This window comes from Salvelinus fontinalis, chromosome 3, assembly GCF_029448725.1.
Source record: "Salvelinus fontinalis isolate EN_2023a chromosome 3, ASM2944872v1, whole genome shotgun sequence".
In the NCBI taxonomy this organism is placed as follows: Eukaryota; Metazoa; Chordata; class Actinopteri; order Salmoniformes; family Salmonidae; genus Salvelinus; species Salvelinus fontinalis.
In genome coordinates, this window is record NC_074667.1 from 34,711,749 (window position 1) to 34,732,562 (window position 20,814).

General features: G+C 42.4%; 1 protein-coding gene across 2 annotated transcripts in view; it reads right to left on the reverse strand.

Moving 5' to 3' along the window:
• Positions 1-20,814, reverse strand: part of LOC129845632 (E3 ubiquitin-protein ligase NRDP1-like) — a 27,355-nt gene continuing 6,541 nt past the window's right edge. For both annotated transcript variants that reach the window (XM_055913485.1, XM_055913477.1), the window contains exons 3-7: positions 13,100-13,215; positions 7,889-8,160; positions 7,431-7,566; positions 3,275-3,378; positions 1-698 (exon numbers count right to left, since the gene is read on the reverse strand). In XM_055913485.1, coding sequence (XP_055769460.1) covers positions 344-698; positions 3,275-3,378; positions 7,431-7,566; positions 7,889-8,160; positions 13,100-13,189 — 957 coding nt within the window. In that variant the 5' untranslated portion in view covers positions 13,190-13,215 and the 3' untranslated portion in view covers positions 1-343. The remainder of the gene's footprint in view (positions 699-3,274; positions 3,379-7,430; positions 7,567-7,888; positions 8,161-13,099; positions 13,216-20,814) is intronic.

Sequence of the window (20,814 nt, forward strand, 5' to 3'; positions counted from 1 at the left end):
CCCCCCCAACAATTTTGACCTGTCACTCCCAGCACCCCCACTTGATACTACCATACTCCCGATTGTCATAGTTTTCCCTCTAAAGCCTTCTATTGGTGTCATATCTCCTTTAAACCTACCCTGTCATAGGATCTTCCCCTGCTCTTGCTGTGTCATAGGCTACATTCAAAATGGCACCCTATTCCCTATATAGTGCACTACTTTTGACCAGGGCCTATGGGGAATAGGGTGCTATTCAGTACGTAGACATACGTGTCATAGCATCCGCTGCTCCCTCCTCTCCTTTGTTCAATTCAGGTCAGTCAGAAGTCTCCCCCTCTGCTCTTCACCACCCCCAGCCCGGTCATAGTATCTCCTCCACCCCATGGGCAAAGATCATGACCAGGCCTGGCTCCAGGATCATGTCCTCCCCCATATGCTGGTTCTCACAGGCCATCACCACCACCGCCTGTTTCCCCGGGATACGCTTGGCCACGTAATTCTCATAGTAGCGCCGGTTCATCTGCCGCGTTTCCAGCGTGGCCAGGCCGGCAGGCCAGTTCCTCTCGTGGGCATTCTCAATAAGGTCGTTGACGATGGAAGGCGGGCAGCCGCTGTCGATGAGCGAGCGCTTGATGACCGCCTGGAGGACAGCGTCTGGCGTTGAGATCATGCCGCCCCAGCGGGTGACGCGAGCCGGCTGGAGGGAGTTCACCCACCTAGGAAGAGAGGTAGAGGGGAGGACGAGGAGAGTTGGGATATTATAATGGTTATTATAAATCATCATAATTCATGAATATGCCTCAAAAGTGGAAAGTGTTGCAGCGTAGCAGAGGTCTACGCAGGACTGATTTGTTCATCCCCCTCATGCAGCTTTTCATACCGCACCCGCCTGCTCCCGCTAGCTTTTTGTCCAACTCCCATCAACAAGAACTGGTACCGAACCCGACCGCAGTCACCCAAATGTTATTTTAGGCATGTGTGACACACCTTGCTGAGCAGCAATGGTCCCAGCAATGTTGCACTCTATAGGCAATATTCAAATTTGCAAAAAATAATCCAAGAAATAGGTTAAATTACCAGAGATTCTCACGTGGTCCATTACATTAGGCTATCGGTATTAGGTACTGGGCTACATCAGCCACTAGGCTAGACGTAGTTTGAAAGAGTTGAAACAAGAACGGACACTTGCACTTTCTCTTAAACTATGTTTTTTTATAACATAGCTTACTTTAATAGGAGCGGGACGATTTGCAGGCAGAGACAAATATGGGTGACCAATATTTATTTCCAGTCAATGTAGTAGGCCTAAACTATAGCTTAAATCATATTTAGGAAGTACATTTCCTTGGAAAGATAAGTGCCACGTGCTGCTCCTCCCATGCATATAGCCTGCTCTATTTAAAGACCACACGCACACCTGATCTAACTAGGCGAGGAGAAGTAGGCTTCTGATACTTGAAGCAGAAAGAATGATGAGAGTGGACACTTGCACTTTCTCTTACATTTTGCATAGCCTATGACCCACCTTCTCGGAGCGGGACTATTTGCAGCAGAGACAAAAAAAAGGGTTATTAATATTTAAGCTGATAAAAAGGCAAAGGTGCCTTTTCTTTTTAAATGATAGCATTTTTTGGTTGCACCTTGACCCACGTTGGTTGAGCGCCCTCCACTTCGTTTCATTATCAATATTTATTTCCAGACACTGTAGCCTAATCATATTTATGTTAACTTCCTTGGAAAGATAACTCAGGGTTTTTCTGGATCAAAAAGGGGCTTAGGTGGTGGGCGTGGCAGTTCAGAAAACATTTTAGAGGACCCCCCATCTTGGCGGTTTAGATAGACATCGTTGAATTTTTAAGCCAATTTCCTACAATTCTCCACATTTCTTCATGGAGCTGAGAGAAAATGTTGCCTTTTTAAAGCAAATTTCCTACAACTTGATGTATTTTGCCATGGCTAATGCTGTGCTCAATTGCTCAAACAAAATCGGTCATTCATGATATTGTTTTTGTAATTAAAAAAATACAAATAAATTAAAAAAACACAGGATTTCAATGGTCAAAAAAAATAAAAAATAATAATAACTGTGCCATGCATCTCTGCCCATGCATTTAATTGAGACCACACATACAGTGCCTTCAGAAAGTATTCATGACCCTTGATTTACTCCACATTTTGTAAACAGGATGCATGTTTTGGAATATTTTTTATTCTGTACAGAGTTCCTTCTTTTCACTCTGTCAATTAGGTTAGTATTGTAGAGTAACTACAATGTTGTTGACCCATCCTCAGTTCTCCTATCATAGTCATTCAACTCTAACTATTTTAAAGTCACCATTGGCCTCATGGTGAAATCCCTGAGCGGTTTCCTTCCTCTCCGGCAACTGAGTTAGGAAGGACGCCTGTATCTTAGTAGTGACTGGGTGTATTGATACACCATCCAAAGTGTAATTAATAACTTCCCCATGCTCAAAGGGATATTCAATGTCTGCTTTAAAAAAAAAATTATCAATAGGTGCCCTTCTTTTGAGGCATTGAAAAACTTCCCTGGTCTCTGTGGCTGAATCGGTGTTTGAAATTCACTGCTCAACTGATAATTGTATGTGTTGGGTACAGAGTCATTCCAAAATATTAATGTTAAACACTATTATTGCATACAGAGTAAGTCCATATAACTTGTGAATTAAGCCCATTTTTACTCCTGAACTTATTTAGGCTTGCCATAACGAAGGGGTTGAAAACTTATTGATTGACAAGATATATCAGCTTTTCATTTTTAATTAGTAAAGTTATCTAAAAACATAATTAAACTTTATGGGGTATTGTGTGTAGGCCAGTGACACAACATCTCCATTTAAACCATAAAAAAAATGTCAGGCTGTAACAACAAAATGTGGAAAAAGTAAAGGGGTGTGAAACTTTCTGGAGGCACTGTATAGCCTTATAAGTGCACTTGATCTTGAATGCCCAACTAGCAGAGGGAGCCTATAGGCTACTGAACTTGAAGCAGGGAATTAGGAGTGTGAATAGTGTGACAAAGAGGTGATTTTAATACAATAGATTGGCTAACGCATACAAAACAGAAAGATGACCGTTTCCAAATAGCCTTAATCTGCGGGACCCAAAAATATTTTAATCCCAAAGTTATCTGTCTGACCGCAGCATGAAAAATGTTGACCGCGCCGCAATGGTCTGTCAGGTTCCGCGGGAATGCAGCCCTCTACAGCATAGTAAGTTAAACTGTCTGATTGTGAAGTGTTCTGTGCACCACAGTGCTTAATAATCCACTCACTCCAGGATCTCATTGTACTCAATGGTGTCCTCCAGGTTTTGCAGGTTGGGGTTGGCACTGCGGATGGCCCTCATGTACGCCTTAAGTAACTGGATGTCCCGTTTCTGGAGGCAGAGAGGAGACACCACAATGGGCTAGCAGACCATGCTGATGCAATATCAACCAGATAGACTCAGATGTACAGGCACTGACACACAGTGAGAGCATAAGCACACTTACAGTACCAGTCAAAAGTTTAGACACACATACTCATTCAAGGGTTCTTCTTTATGTTTGACTATTTTCTACATTGTAGTAGTGAAGACATCAAAACTATGAAATAACAAATATGGAATCATGTAGCAACCAAACAAGTGTTAAACAAAATATATTTTAAAATGTGAGATTCTTCAAAGTAGCCACCTTTTGGTAGGTAATAGTCAGTTTACCTTGGGAACGTTATTTTTCCAAACATAAAAATAGTGCCCCCTAGCTGAAAGAGGTTAAAGGAGTTCCCACATATGCAGGGCACTTGTTGGCTGTTTTTCTTCACTCTGCAGTCCAACTCATCCCAAACTATCTCAATTGGGTTGAGGTGATTGTGGAGGCTTGGTCATCTGATGCAGCACACAACCACCCTCCTTCTTGGTCAAATAGCCCTTACACAGCCTGGAGGCAGGGGCGCCGTACAGGGGGAAAAGTTAGGACGATTCTAAGGGCCTGTGACTAACAGGGGCCCTAAAAAATTATTAGAACATTTGGTTAATTTAATATTGAAGAAAATGTACCCATCATCATTAATATAATATTTTATTTACAAATTACTGACAAAACTAACAGTTTTTTTCTTTTCTTGTTTTTGGCAAAAAGTAAACAACATCCAGAGAGCCTCTGTATTGCCCCCCCTCTATTTACATGAAATAATTCGGTCCTGCCCCCAAACCAGGCGCGAACGGTACTTGCTGGCTGTGAATTGCGAGTGAGGAGAGCCAGTGGAGCATCATGTCTTAGCTTCCTAAAGAAAATATGGCTTCCAAAAACAAAAAGAAAGAAAAGAAAGACAGGAGAGAGGAGAGAAAAGTCACCCAATTTTTCACAAAGGAAGGTGTGTGTATCCGTGAGTGGTGGAAATTAACCGGTTAGCTTAGTCCATAGTTACTTAATATCTTCACAAAAAATTCTGGGTGTTTACATTTCGCTCCTCTTTTAGCTGACATTTAATCAATGCAGGCAAACTTTTAGCAAGCTATTCATACTAAAATCAGTTGTCCCTTCCCCTTCCTGGTGCCATGCCCAACAAATGCAGCTTCAGGCTCAGCAGCCCTGTCTCCCCGTACCCATCCCCTGAACCATCCCTACTCCCAACTGAAGGAGGTGAGCAGCATTGTGTTGAATGACATGTCAGTTGGCATAATTGCAGGTAGTGCAATGCGTTGAGGACAGGAATGTGATTCTCCAGTCAGGAAAAATCTCCTTGATACAGAGGCAGCCAATATCAGAGCCTTAAAGGAATAGATGCAGGCTCTTAGAGATGGATGGGAGTCTTTCCTGTCTGAGGCAACACTGATTGCTACGCAAATGGACGTTGCACCTCAATTTAGCAAGGAATACAGCCGCCAGAGGAAAAGGAAGAGATTCCATGATGAGACCTCTCAAGAGGTGACAGCTCAGGACAGTGCAGCAACGGTGTTTACTGCTATGGACAACATAAGTGACTTGGACACTAGGTTCCACACCACTGCAAAACTTGTAGAATAATTTTCTTCTGTTCTGAAAGTTGGGCAGATTAGTGAGGATAAAGTCCCTTCTGTGTGCCAACCACTGATCATGAAGTATTCCAGAGATCTTACACCTGAGTTTCAAAATGAAGTAAGACACCTGAACACTGCATATGCTGCCACTTTCCCCCCTAACTTGTCCCCTCTTGGTCTCCTGAATGCAATTTGTAAGATGCAGCTGCAAAGCATTTTTGGAGAAGTATGCATTGCTTTACGAATTTTTGCACACTGCCTGTGACTGTTGCTGGTGGCGAGAGAGCTTTCAGTAAGCTAAAATGGATTTAAAAAAAATATTTGAGATCCACTATGTCCCAGGACAGGCCTTGCAGTCTTGCCATGCTGTCCATTGAAAGTCAGTTAGCTAGAAACTTGGACTTCAAAGACTTGATCAGTGACTTTGCTAGCAAGAAGGCTCAGCGCTGGGCTCTTGGTGAGTAAGTCTGAGTAAGGGCCAGTGATAACTAACTGTTAAATGGCATGGCTATGGATATTGGATCACTACACACATGATGCCGACAGGCTGAGAACAAGACTGAGAACAGGATATATCTCAATGTAATGGCTGGATTGCCATACAATTAGTTGTGCACAATCAAGACCCCAATCTGAAGAATTGATATTGATTTGGTGACCACTTGACCTTTCCTCTAGCGCCACCATCAGGCCTTTTAATTTCCATTTCCACTTTTACAGCTGCTTATTTTCCAGTTGGTAGGTATACTTAGTTCAAAAATCTGCTGCGGATTTTATTATTTAATTTGTTATATCATTCTATAGATGATCATTTATTTTAATTGGGAAGGTTAATTTATATTTCAGTTATATTTATTTTAAGTTATTCATTAACGTTAAGAGAATTTTCTATTCAAGAATTTTACCATTAAAATGACATTTAGACTGTAAAAGATGGACTTTTGCACATTTCTTATAGAGGGTATCAGTCTTGCATCAAATAGTGAATTCCACTGTATGCAGAATGTTGCATGCATGTCTGCACAGTGTTATATTTTCACAGCTCATTGTCAGTAAATATCGTACAGTAAATATTGGACTACAACAGAGTTGCAAGCATGCAAAGGTAGCTATTTAAAGCATTGAACGGGTCAATTGGTTCTGGAGGTGTGTGGTAACAGCAATTGCGCAGAGTTGGTGTGGCCTGTGGTGGTGGGGCCCAATGTGATATCTTTTCATGGGGCACAAAACCCCTGGCGGCGCCCCTGCCTGGAGGTGAGTTGGGTCATTGTCCTGTTGAAAAACAAATGATAGTCCCACTAAGCACAGACCAGATGGGATGGCGTATCGCTACAGAATGCTGTGGTAGCCATACGGGTTAAGTGTGCTTTGAATTGTAAATAAATCACTAACAGTGTCACCAGTGAAGCACCCCAACACCACGCTTCACAGTGGGCACTACACAAGCGGAGATCATCCGTCACCTAATCTGCGTCTCACAAAGACAAGGCGGTTGAAACCAAAAATATCAAATTTGGACTCATCAGACCAAAGGACAGATTACCATCAGTCTAATGTCCATTGCTCGTGTTTCTTAGCCCAAACAAGTCTCTTTTTCTTATTGGTGTGCTTTAGTAGTGGTTTCTTTGCAGCAATTCGACCATGAAGGCCTGATTCACGCAGTCTCCTTTGAACAGTTGATGTTGAGATGTGTCTGTTTCTTGAACTCTAAAGCATTTATTTGGGCTGCAATTTCATTTATTTGGGCATTTATTTGGGCTGGTCACTCTGCTGCAGAGGATAAGTTCATTAGAGGTAACTCTGGGTCTTCCTTTCCTGTGGCGGTCCTCATGCGAGACAGTTTCATCATAGCGCTTGATGTTTTTTTGCATCCTTGAATGTTCTTGAAATTTTCCAGATTGACTGACCTTCGTGTTTTAAAGTAATGGACTGTAATCTCTCTTTGCTTATTTGAGCTGTTCTTGCCATAATATGGATTTGGTCTTTTACCAAATAGGGCTATCTTCTGTATACCAACCCTACCTTGGCACAACACAACTGATTGGCTCAAAAGCATTAAGAAAATAAATTCCACAAACTAACAAGGCACACGTGTTAATTGAATTGCATTCCAGGTGACTAACTCGTGAAGCTGGTTGAGAGAATGCCAAGAAGTGTGCAAAGCTGTCATTTAGGCAAAGGGTGGCTACTTTGAAGAATCTCAAATATAAAATATATTTTGATTTGTTTAATACTTTTTTAGTTACTACACGATTCCGTGTGTTATTTCATAGTTTTGATGTCTTCCCTATTATTCTACAATGTAGAAAATAGTGAAAATAAAGAAAAACTCTGGAATGAGTAGGCATATCCAAACTTTTGACTTGTACTGCACATACGCACGCACGGACATGCACACACACGTACAAATGCAGACACACACAAACCTGCTCCGCTAGCTGGTGCTTGTGTTCAGCAGAGGCCTTCTCCAGGTCTGCGATCTTGCCCTGCTGTTGCTGGACCACGCTGCGCAGGTGTTTGATGCAGTTATGGCTAGACACCTCATCTTTAGGCATCTCCAGACTGAGGGGGGAAGAGGGAGGACATAACTCAGCAACAGCCTTTTAGTGCAACCAACTCACCCACAACCCCAGTAAACAACAACCTTTAGCCAATACCCTATACCCACTGCCCTGATGACCCACTAATCCTGAGCCAGTAGCACTACTCACCTACAGCAGAGTTTCCCAACCTGATTCTCACCCCCCTCTTTGTTTGTGCTCATACTCCCTCATATAGATGACATTCAGTTTCACAGCTTTACCTATATCATTTAAATGAGTAACAAAACATGGCCCAAAATAGAGTTTTGGTGAACGCCTTTGTTGGAGCCAACCCCACTCACCCGCAGCCCTGCTCGCACTGGATGGGCCTCTTGGGGTTGTGCTGGCAGTCCCTGAGGTGCGACTGCAGCTGGTCCAGGCGCAGCACAGCAACGCAGCCAAAGCCGGCGTTGTCGCAGTTGATTTGCAGCTTGGAGAGCATGTTGCGCATGATGCGGGGCACGGGGCGCAGGTGGGCCAGCGTCACCACGCTGCGGTCCACGGGGCATATCTGCTGCTGCGAGAACCACTGGGTGATGCAGGCATTGCAGAAGGCGTGCTCACAGTGAGGGGCCTAAGGGAGGGAGAAGGAGGGACACAGAGGAAGAAATGGAGAGCAAATGCTAAATGACCTGCTCCGGCAAAAATGCATGTTTCTATTAAAAATATATTTTCTGTCATTATAAAATCTATAATATATGATCATTTTGCTGTTAAAAACATGTTGGCAGAAAGAGACATTTTAATTCAAAGATCAAATTCTTTAAATGACAAGAGGCAGAGGGCATGATAAAAAAGCTAAAGCCATTAGCAGTGAAGAAAAGGGGGTTCAGCAAGTATGGTTACATTTGGGGATAGCAGTTCTGCTGTGTGTGAAGATCTCACCAATGCAGGGGTGACGGTACTGATGCTAAGCTAGCGACGGGTTGGCTAGCTTCTGTTGGCTACAATAGCCGTTCCCACTACAGTCCCTGGGTGAATCGGGAAGAAATCTCAAGGCTACAGCCACAGCTGCTACTGGGTAGCAATGGATTCCCCAGAGACTTTCTTGCTCTGTTTCCCATGCAGTCCCTGGGTGAGTCCGAAATGGCACCATATTTCCTATATAGTCCAGTACTTTTGACCAGGGCCCTGATCAAACATAGTACACTATAGGGAATAGGGTCAGACAGTCCTAGTCCTGATTCCTCCCACTACAGCAGAGTTCTATGCTGCAGTGCTGCTGATTCATACTGGGGCCCCAGAGGGAGTATAAATTCACCCAGCCCAGCCCTGGGACAGTCCACACAGCAGCATTGACTCCAGCAAGATCAGTGAGTGCAGCACAGCACACTGACTGGGACTAACACACCCTCAGATGCATACCCAGACTCTTGTATTTAGAGAGTTGAGAACTTCTATAACTTTGAATAATGTTCCAATTCTAGAAAATTAGCTAGGAATAAATATTCCCCATGTAAATGTCAAATGGGGCGCTAACATGGCTAAAGAAAAAAATAAATGGTCGCAACTCTGGTATGCTCCCATGGTGATTTAATCAGATACCCCCAAAATGTTGTTTCGCTAACATGGCTGCCATAAAGAATGTTGTGATGTCATGTAAACTAATCATCATAAAGAAACCTCAATGGCCCAAATCTCTAAATACATGGCTTTGTGCACATCTAACCTCTGCTTATTCCACTCCCTCCCATTCTTTCAGTCTGGAAGATGTCAATGCTCTGAATTAAAACACAAGTTAGTTGAAATCATAAAATAATTTAAATACAGTAAGACATTGTTAGTTTGGCAAAAAAAAACAACCTAAGCCAACATGTGGGTTAAATCTTTTGTCCAATGGAAAATAATTGAAAAAAAGGCAGATGACCTATGTAGCAAATTAGGCTAAAGTATCATTTGAATTATACAGCTTTCACTCAGGTCTCTGATGTACAGCGCCTTCAGAAAGTATTCACACCCCTTGACTTGTTCCACATTTTGTTGTATTACAGCCGGAATTTAAAATGGATTAAATAGAGATTGTGTGTCAGTGGTATACACACGCCTGTATCTTCGTAGTGACTGGCTGTATTGATACACATTCCAAAAGAGTAAGTTATAAATTCACCAGCCCATCTACCAATAGATGCCATTCTTTGCTAGGCATTGGAAATCTTCCCTGGTCTTTGTGGTTGAATCGGTGTTTAACATGCATTGCTTGACTGACGGACTTACAAATAATTGTACGTGTGGGATACAGCGATGAGGTAGTCATTCAAAAATCATATTAAAACACTATTATTGCACACAGAGTGAGTCCATGTAATTGATGTGACTTGCTAAGCAATTGTGTACTCCTGAACTTATTTAGGTGTGCCATAAAAAGGGGTTAAATACTTATTCACTCTAGAAATCAGCTTTTTATTTTTTATTATTATTTGTAAACATTTCTAAAAACATAATTCCACTTTGACATTATGGGGTATTGTGTGTAGGTCATTGACCAAAAAAACGTATAAAAAAATAATAAAAAATTCAGGCTGTAACAACAAAATGTGAAGGCACTGTATTATAGTGTACATACCATCTGTCCAGGCCCATGCAGGGGATGCCAGAGTAAGCAGCAGCGCTAGACACAGCAGAGTGCAGATGCAAGCAAACAATTCCAATCATTCCGTCTCTCAGTATACTGTATGTGTCTCCACTGAAAGCCCTACGGCAGTTATGTCCACATTCCTTTACTGCTGCCAGCACGCTGTGCAAAGTCCTACGACAGCTCAGAATGCATAGGCTACATTGGCTGGAAGTGACGTTGTACTGCCACACTACCTTCTTGCTGAATTAACCTACCGATGCATGAACACACGTGCCCACAGACCGACGCAGTCACACTCACAAAAACACTCCAAAACAAAGAACACTTACTACCACAGGCAATTGACCAACACACAAACACATTAAGAAATGCCTAGGCTGGACAAAGTGTTATGTACTATAAAAAGCACAAACCAGCAACTATTTACTCCAAGGGCAAACGTGTAGCAAAACAATGCTATCCTCTGCAGGTAGGTAGAATCAATAGTGTCTATTTAAAGCCACTCACCTCATAGTTGGTTTCAGTTTGGGAGATGTGTTTGTTATACTAGTATCCTTATGCTTCATTTACATTAACAAGACTATGCATCCCCACTCACTTCTTCTATCCCTACTAGTCCGTTCACCTCTGCCCCATCTTTATGCATCACTACAAACATTGGGCACTTTGATTCATCTTTAAAAAGATGAAACAGATCTCCATGCAGTGCTCATCTCTCCAAATTGCCTTCTTCCCGCCCTCCTGTCCTCTCTCGCTCGTTGTTCTGTCCTCTCTCTCGCTCTCTCTCGTTGTCCTGTCCTCTCGCTCTCTCTCGCTGTCCTCTCTCCCTCTCCCTCCCTCTCCCTGTCCTGTCCTCTCTCTCTCCCTCCCTCTCCCTGTCCTGTCCTCTCTCTCTCTCTCGCTGTCCTGTCCTCTCTCTCTCCCTCTCTCGCTGTCCTGTCCTCTCTCTCTCTCTCGCTGTCCTCTCTCTCTCTCTCGCTGTCCTCTCTCTCTCTCTCTCTCTCTCTCTCTCTGTCCTGTCCTCTCTCTCTCTCTCTCTGTCCTGTCCTCTCTCTCTCTCTCTCTGTCCTGTCCTCTCTCTCGCTGTCCTGTCCTCTCTCTCTCTCGCTGTCCTGTCCTCTCTCTCTCTCGCTGTCCTCTCTCTCTCTCGCTGTCCTGTCCTCTCTCTCTCTCGCTCTCTCTCGCTGTCCTGTCCTCTCTCTCTCTCGCTGTCCTGTCTGCTCTCCCCCTTGCTGACACAGCATCCCTCTGAAAGCAGATTGCCCTTTAAGCTCTCCTCCCTATCCTTTCTCTCTGCCCATCTCTTTCCTGGCCAAGATGGGGCTATTCTCATATGTCTAATCGCTTTCACCTTTCACTAGCAATGAATCGTCATCACTGGAGCATCATCATAGAGAATCAAATTACAAGTCCAGTGATATACTGTTTACAGAAATGCAAAAACAGCATAGCGGCAAGAGCACTGCAGAAAATATGATAATTAAGCTATAAAGCCAGAGGGGGTGTGGTATATGACCAATATACTAAGGCTAAGGGCTGTTGGGCTAATTACGGCATTACCACAAAAATGGAATAGGCAAGTGGAAGTAAGGAACTTGTCTTTCGGCCCAGCATTAAAGACCAAAATTGGTTATAAATAAATAAAAAAGTATACCAGCTTCATTTAAGGACCAAAAAATTGATAGCTGTTCTATATCGATTGCAAAATATACTTTACAAAAATATAAAAACGCAACATGTAAAGTGTCGGTCCCATGTTCCATGACATGAAATATAAGATCCCAGAAATGTTCCATATGCACAAAAAGCTTATTTCTGTCAAATGTGTTTACATCCCTGTTAGTGAGCATTTCTCATTTGCCAAGATAATCCAGCCACCTGACAGGTGTGGCATATCAAGAAGCTGATTAAACAGCATTATCATTACACCTTGTGCCGGGGACAACAAAAGGCCACTAAAATGTGCAGTTGTCACACAAGACAACAGGTGTCTCAAGTTGAGGGAGTGTGCAATTGGGTCCACCAGAGCTGTTGCCAGATAATTGAATGTTAATTTCTCTACCATAAACCACCTGTCGTTTTAAAGAATTTGTCAGTACATCCAACAGTCCTCACAACCGCAGACCACGTGTAACCACGCCAGCCCAGGACCTCCACATACGTCTTTTTCACCTGCAGGATCAGGACAGCTGAGGAAACTGAGGAGTATGTGTGTCTGTAATAATGCCCAGCAAATCAGAACACATTTTCCCCCACAAAAGGGCCTGGCTCCTCAATGGGTGGGCCTGGCTCCAAAGTGGGTGGACCTATTCACCTCCCATGGCTGCGCCCTTACTCAGCCATGTGAAATCCATAGATTTGTGCAGAATTAATTTATTTCAATTGACGGATGTCCTTAAATGAACTGTAACTCAGTAAAATCTTTGAAATTGCTGCATGTTTAGTTTATATTGTTGTTCAGTTTAGTTGATGTACCGATTCCATGGCACATGGTTTATGAACTGATACACAAAATGACGCTGGATTCAAAACTTTGTTTTTAAAAAGTAAATTATTATACAAAATTCCTAGCAACCAATAGAATGCTATATAAAAAAAACAAGTGGTCTGAATACTTCCCGAATGCACTGTACACCCCGGCTTTCAGCCAAATCAGCATCCAGGGCTCGAACGACCTGGTTTATAATCACCTTTGTAGCACTACAAAATAAATGGCCTGCACACAGCCTATAAGACTGAAATTCGAGAAATTAGCAAAAACTTAGACTGAAATGGCACAGCAGGTGTGTGATCAACGAGCTGACAAATACTGGATCCTATTTCACTGAAATGGAACTGAATTTACAACACTGACAATTCCTTATTTTTCAGTGATCTCTCAGAGCACTGAAATGCAATCCAACGGCTACAATGGTGCGGAGATGTGTACGTCACTGACCTGAACGGGCTCCTCTAGGACCCCACTGCAGATAGGGCACAGCAGGTCCTCATCCACTTCCCCCTGGAACCGGGTGACGTCGTAGCCCATGGCACATCACCGGAACCAACTACAACCTGCAACACAGGTAGGGAAATGGTTAGTCTACAGAGTACATACAATCAAACATGACAACATATGCCTACATATCATGCATGAGCAGGATCATAGTCGACATGGAATATACTCACAGAAAAAAAGTTCAAATGACTCAACCATGTTTAAAATAAACAACCTATATGTGGCAGCACATTGGAAGGCACTTAGAGGAGATGGCACTACAATTAATGGCTGTGTTACTTACAGTAAAAAGCTCTTCAACCAGTCTTGAATTAATTAGTTAGCCTAGATTTGGTGTATTATCTTTTGCTCATTGCTAAAAAAGGCGCAATATTGGACACCTGATACGCAGACAGGAATTCTATTGCCTTTGTGTGCCTTTTCCTTTCCTTCCTCAAAAGGGAAGTGTGCCAATCCTCAGCTATAAAACATGGTAACATGAGTCTTTGCTGCTGGTGACCTTTTTGAACGCTGTGTGCTCTACGCACTGAAGTAAGTTCTGAATAAGCAAATACACTGCCTATTCAGCACAGTGGGGAAAGCACTAGAATGAGCATTCTACACCACGTTACAAAAGCAGGCATGTACTGTAATGGCATTGATGACCTTTTTAACAGTTTAGACCAGAGTGATGACTTCAATATAAAAATCAGCCCACTTAGATGAGACGTCTTTCAGAAATACAAGCAAAGGGCTTGTCATAAATTAACAGAATCTACTGCACACCCTCTCTGAGGTGATTTCATTGTGTCAAGACGGGTTATAAAAGACACTTACCCACTACAGTGCAAGTGGGTTTTATTTTTGACCAAGACTAGTGGTAGTATGAACATTTGTGACCCGTTTCAGGAAACTAGGCGTATGTCTCGGGTCACTACTTCACAGGAGAGCCGTTTGAACGTAAACGTTTTTGTTGTTGATCAAAATGTTTTTTTTGGGGGCAGAAATGCCTCCTCGAAGTTGTGAACTTTCATGTGCCTTAATAACAAACTTGTATGCCATGTGTAAATACGAATAGTATTGTTAAAAATTACGAGCCTAGTTGGTTAAGCCACAGGAAAGCCAGCAACCTTCCCACTATGATTGGCTGAGATAATGAGTGGGCTGGACATGCCGAGAGATGAGTTTGGATTGGTCTGCCATATAGAACGCTTTTGTCTATTTGAGCTGGTCAGTAGGTAATCCTGTCTAACGCAGCTTTACATTTTTTAATTTATGAATCGCATATTAAAACTTAACAAAAAGACTTGACTATGCAAGTATCCATTTCAATAGAACTTCACTGCAACAACTGTTACAGAGCACTCTCGTCTGAGTGTGCAAGAGCGCAGAATAAACTGATGAATTTACAAACGCTCAACACAGACATGGCTGGTGTCAGTAAACGTCGTCGAAAAAAGCGTAATAAGAATTGTTGCCAGGAGCACAGTTCATCACCAACGCTCGGGATAACATGAAAACAGCCTAACCACCTCTGCTAGAGCGAGTGAAATGGTCAGAGTTTGGGTGAGGGCTAAAGCTTAAGATGATTATTATGGCATTGTACACAGTCAGTGTGAACTAGAGTGACTGAACACAACAACGGGCCAAGCAATGGAAACGACACAGGACGTCTTATTTAATAGCTAGCTAGCTCCATGTACAGTGGTTGCTCAACTAAAAATGTAGATTATTCTGCGGGACTTGGAGGTAATTTGTGGTTTAGTATGGTACCCTGCGTCACTGCTCCAGACCAGCGCAAGGGGGAGTTATAGCACTGATTATGCTTACTGGAAAATACTCTTTCAAAATTAATGGAAGAGGCAAGTGGTAGGGAAAAAAGACAGCACTGCTCTGAGACAACAACAAAAAAGGTTTAAAATTCTCTAGTACAGCCAATATTGAAGACTGTCAAAAGCTTCTCAAAGACGCCCTCTGGTGGTCAAACTAGCACTAATGGCAACAATTAAATAAAGTGCCATAGAATTCTGAGGCAGCCTGCAAGGTGTGCTGCAGTATGACACAACTTTTACAGGAAGAACCACTGTATAAACAAAAGACCAAGTTAAAGCTGACTGTTAGCTAGCTGACGTTAGATGGCTGGCTCACATTATGTTTACGATCTATGTGTAGTAATGTTCTCAGAATGCCATTTTGTATTTCTAGTTATAGCCTAATGTTAGCTAGCTAACATTGAACCTATTTGGTTAACTTTAGCTAGCTGTGACAAATCGGTTTGTCTAAGGTGAATGCACCAATTTGTAAGTCGCTCTGGATAAGAGCGTCTGCTAAATGACTTAAATGTAAATGTAAATGTAAACAAAAAGACTCCACTTCGCCAGATGATTACATGACCCATTAAGTTAGCCAGGTGTGTCTGACGATAATTACGGCTGTCTATTGTATAATTATGCCAAAATCTGGAATTTGTCTTTCAGCATCAGTAGAACACACCTGACTCTCCTCCACCAGTCATACAAGGAGAATGGTCTAATGCCTCCAATCAAAAAGAAAGCTGGCCCAAGCAAGCACAGGTTACACCTGAAGCATGAGAACTTACGAGTGATGAACTTTACCAACTACGCAGAGGATAATGCAATCCTGTTACCAGGGCGCCACCCAGGACACAAACACTTTGGTGGAAAGCTGCTGCCATCCCATGTGACAAAAGCAGCAGTGTGGCGTCTCTACAAGGAATCGATGACAACACTTGGTATGTAAAGCATAAACAACAAGTTTTGATTATTTAATTGACCTCCAACATGATTGGCACTACTTTTATTGATCTCACATTATTTCTGTATTTTCCAGAGGTACGTGTAGTCATACTTCCAGTTTCCAAGATGATGCTCTTTCTGTATGCAGTTCTGCTGCTCTGCACATTTGTAGGTAAGTGAAACTTACCTGATAATGATGCATAAAAAATAAGTTACGTTTTACGTTACATTTTATTTTCATTAACTTATCTTAAAATGTTATTTTGTTGTTTGCAGGTGCACTATCCTTCCTATGCCAGGTCCCATTTACTTTTTAACTCCTCGCAAATCTGGCTTGTTTGATGTCTGCTGTGAAAGAATACCACAACAAGTCAACTACTTGATTGATGAAGGCATGTCATCCAGCAAAGGCAGCAGCGCAGTCAACTACATGCACCATTTCTTCACCAACTAGTTGGAGAAAAACACATGTTGACCTGAATTGTGATAACTGCAGTGGCCAAAATAAGAACACGTTTGTGCTCTGGTATTGTGCCTGGCGGACCATGCACAAGCTCCACCAGTCTGGACCTTCACTTCCTGATCACAGACCACACCAAGTTCGTGCTTTGGCCTCTTCAAGCAGCTCTTCAGAAAGACCAGAGTGAACACTGTCTGAGATTGCTGGTGTTGTGAAGGACAGCACTGCGACAGGGGTCAACATCCCACAGCTGGTTGGACTGGAGGATGGTACGGTGCTGGTGGAAAGCTATGGCTGGCAACAACACCTGACTACATACTTCAGGCCACTGCCACAGATCAAGCAACATCAGCGCTTCGGGTGAATATCATTTTCATTGCATGAGATTCTTCTTCTTATCTAAACTTGGGAGGTGAATTGATGTTGTGCAAGTTTGTAAAATCGTCCTTTTTTTTTGTTATTTCCTGTTTTACAGCTTCGATGCTCTGGAGCCTGGTGTTGTCACCAAGGAGCGGTCGGACTCAGTCGGGACCAGGTTTCACAGGTTTCAGCTGTTGCGCAACGCTGACATCCTTCCTCCCATAGATGGTCTGCCTGTACAAGCACCACCTGGACTGGACACAGCTCGACAAACTTATGTTTTTGAGAAGATCAGGGAGTTTTGTGACGAAGAGTCTACGGGCATCACATCTATTTTGATATTGCTACTATGCAAGTAACCATTTGGCGGTACCGTTTATACCCTCTGTAGAGACCCATCCACTTGGCAATATGTGGCTGTGGGTTCTAGCATTTCTTTTACATGACCCATCAATTTAGACAAGTGTGTCTGGGTAAGCATCATCTAATTTATAAAATATTTTATCATCGGGACACTTTGTTTACCTGGAATTTTTCCTTATCGTAGGATACTACTTTGTCTTAATCTTTACTACACTACTCACTTTTTAGCACATGACCTCATATGTGAATCCTTAAAAGAGATGGGTGGGGCTGGCTTAAGCGGGTGTGAACAATGCTGAATGGGTGTCAACAAAGGAGAGCTCTCCAGTAGGAACAAAAACATTGAAAGAACATTCTCAAAAGTGAGTTTACAAGTTTGTCAACTTTCAAAGCATAATTGCTTTCCCATTATTCCTCAAATGCAGTGTATGATATACCATTTTGTAGCTCTGAGTCTACTTTTATCCAATGTAAAAAACAACTTAACATTTTGCTACATAAGACCGATTTGAGTCAGTCGGTTAATATTTATGGTGTGGATACTTCTTAGGCATCAGTGCACTTTGAAATAACTACCTGGATTGGTCAAATGCTACTTCATTGAGTTGGAGGATGGATTGCATTTGCCAGAAGATACCGAACATACCGTTATGCTCGATGCACGTTTACAGATGCACTGCGGTCGGAACGCAATCATGGTTACATTAAGACACCGTGGAGCCGGCGCAAGAAATGGATCGGAAAACATACTTCAATGCAGGGATATGCCACTGTACTCAATGTTAACTTTATCCACATTGCTTCATCGAGAAGATTGAAATACTGCTTGTTTACCCAGAAAACTGCTATTTTTGTTCCCATGCTAGCTAGCAGTGGCCAACGCAGCCATTTTGCAATGGCAGCGTCAGCTAATGGTCCTTGCTATCAGAATTCCTTGGGACGTCCCTACCCCCTTGAAGTTGAAATTTAAAATGGTTAGGGTAGTGCTTAGGGTAGGGACATCAAGGATTCAAGATAGTACTAACAATTTCATAATGGCCAAGGTGGCTACTGCTAGCTAGCAGATGACGAAAAGCCAGTTTTCTGTGAAAACTAACATTATTTCAATGTTCTCGATGGAGCAGTGTGGGTTAAGATACAATTGAGTACAGTGCCTTCAGAAAGGATTCACACCCCTTGACTTTTCCCACATTTTGTTGTGTTACAGCCTGAATTCTAAATGTATTCAAAGTGAAAAACATTGTCACTGGTCTGCACACAATACCCCATAATGTCAAAGGTGAATGTTTTTTCAATTATTGTCACAAATTAATAAAAAATGAAAATGCTGAAATGTATGTATTCAACCCCTTTGATATGGCAAGCTTAAATAAGTGCAGGAGTAAAAATGTGCTTAACAAGTCACATAAGTTGAATGGACTTACTGTGTGCAATAATAGTATTTAACATGAGATGAGGCTAGTCCTTAAAAAAAAAAAATCAGCACCTGATCGCACATAAAATTATCTGTAAGGTCCCTCAGTCAAGCAGTGAATTGCAAACACCGATTCAAACACAAAGACCAGGGAGGTTTTCCAATGCCCCGGAAAAAAGGACACCTACTTCTAATGGGCAAAATAAAAATAAAAGCAGATCTTGAATACCCTTTTGAGCTTGGTGAAGTTATTACACTCTGGATGGTGTATCAATACAGCCAGTCACTACAAAGATACAGGCGTCCTTCCTAACTCAGTTGCCCGGACAGGAAGGAAACCGCTCAGGGATTTCACCACGAGACCAGTGGTGACCTTAAAACAGTTAAAGAGTTTAATGGTTGTGATAGGAGAAAACTGACGATGGCTCAACAACATTGTAGTTGTTCCAAAATACTAAACAGAATTGACAGATTGAAAAGAAGGAAGCCTGTACAGAATAAAAGCACTCCAAAACATGTATCCTGTTCGCAATACTAAAGTTATACTGCATATTTTTTTTAAATGTGCAAAGCAATTAACTTCTTGTGCGGAATACAAAGTGTCATGTTTGAGGCAAATCCAATCACATTACTGAGTCCACTCTCCATTCAGTGCATGCAGAAAGTATTCAGACCCCTTAACCTTTTCCATATTTTGTTATATTACAGCCTTATTCTAAAATGGATGAAATAAATAAAAATGCTCATGAATCTACACACTACCCCATAATGACAAAGCAAGCAAAAACAGAAAAAACTTTTTTACATAAGTATTCAGAACCTTTGCTATGAGACTTGAAATTGAGCTCAGGTGCATCCTGTTTCCATTGATCATCCTTGAGATGTTTCTACAACTTGATTGGAGTCCACCTGTGGTAAATTCAATTGATTGGCCCACACCTGTCTATATAAAAAGATCCCACAGTTGACAGTGCATGTCAGAGCAAAGCTAGGAAGTCGAACGGAATTGTCCCTAGAGCTCCGAGACAGGATTGTGTGGAGGCACAGATCTTTCAGACCAGAGAACATGATTCTCTGGTCTGATGAAACCAAGATGGAACTCTTTGGCCTGAATGCCAAGCGTCACGTCTGGAGGAAACCTGGCACCATCCATTTGGTGAAGCTGTGGGGATGTTTTTCAATGGCAGGGACTGGGAGACTAGTCAGGATCGAGGGAAAGATGAACAGTGCAAAGTACAATAATAACAGTACAATAATTTTCGAATGAAAACCTGTTCCAGAGCGCTCAGGACCTCAGACTGGGGCGAAGGTTCATCTTCCAACAGGACAACGACCCTAAGCACACAGCCAAGATAACGCAGGAGTGGCTTCGGGACAAGTCTCTGAATGTCCTTGAGTGGCCCAGCCAGAGCCCAGACTTGAAACCGATTTAACATCTTTGGAGAGATCTGAAAATAGCTGTGCAGCGACGCTCCCCATCCAACCTGACAGAGCTTGAGAGAATCTGCAGAGAAGAATGGGAGAAATTCCACCAAATACAGGTGTGCCAAACTTGTAATGTCATACCCAATTAGACTTGAGGCTATAGTCGCTGCCAAATGTGCTTCAACAAAGTACTGAGTAAAGGGTCTGAATACTTGTGATATTTCAGTTTACATTTTTTTATGAATCTGCAAAAACGTCAAATAACCCGTTTTTGCCTTGTCAGTATGGAGTATTGTGTGGAGATTAAGGGGTGAAAACTATTTAATACATTTTTAAATAAGGCTGTAATGTAACCACCGACACCATTCTGTATACTTCTGGCCCTTCTCTGGACACTGTTAACTAACCTCCAGACAAGCTTCAATGCCATACAACTCTCCATCCTTTGCCTCCAACTGCTCTTAAATGCAAGTAAAACTAAATGCATGCTCTTCAACCGATCGCTGCCCGCACCTGCCCGCCCATCCAGCATCACTACTCTGGACGGTTCTGACTTAGAATATGTGGACAACTACAAATACCTAGGTGTCTGGTTAGACTGTAAACTCTCCTTCCAGACTCACATTAAGCATCTCCAATCCAAAATTAAATCTAGAATCGGCTTCTTATTTCGCAACAAAGCATCCTTCACTCATGCTGCCAAACATACCCTCGTAAAACTGACCATCCTACCGATCCTCGACTTCTGCGATGTCATTTACAAAATAGCCTCCAACACTCTACTCAGCAAATTGGATGCAGTCTATCACAGTGCCATCCGTTTTGTCACCGAAGCCCCATATACTACCCACCTGTACACTCTCGTTGGCTGGCCCTCGCTTCATACTCGTCGCCAAAC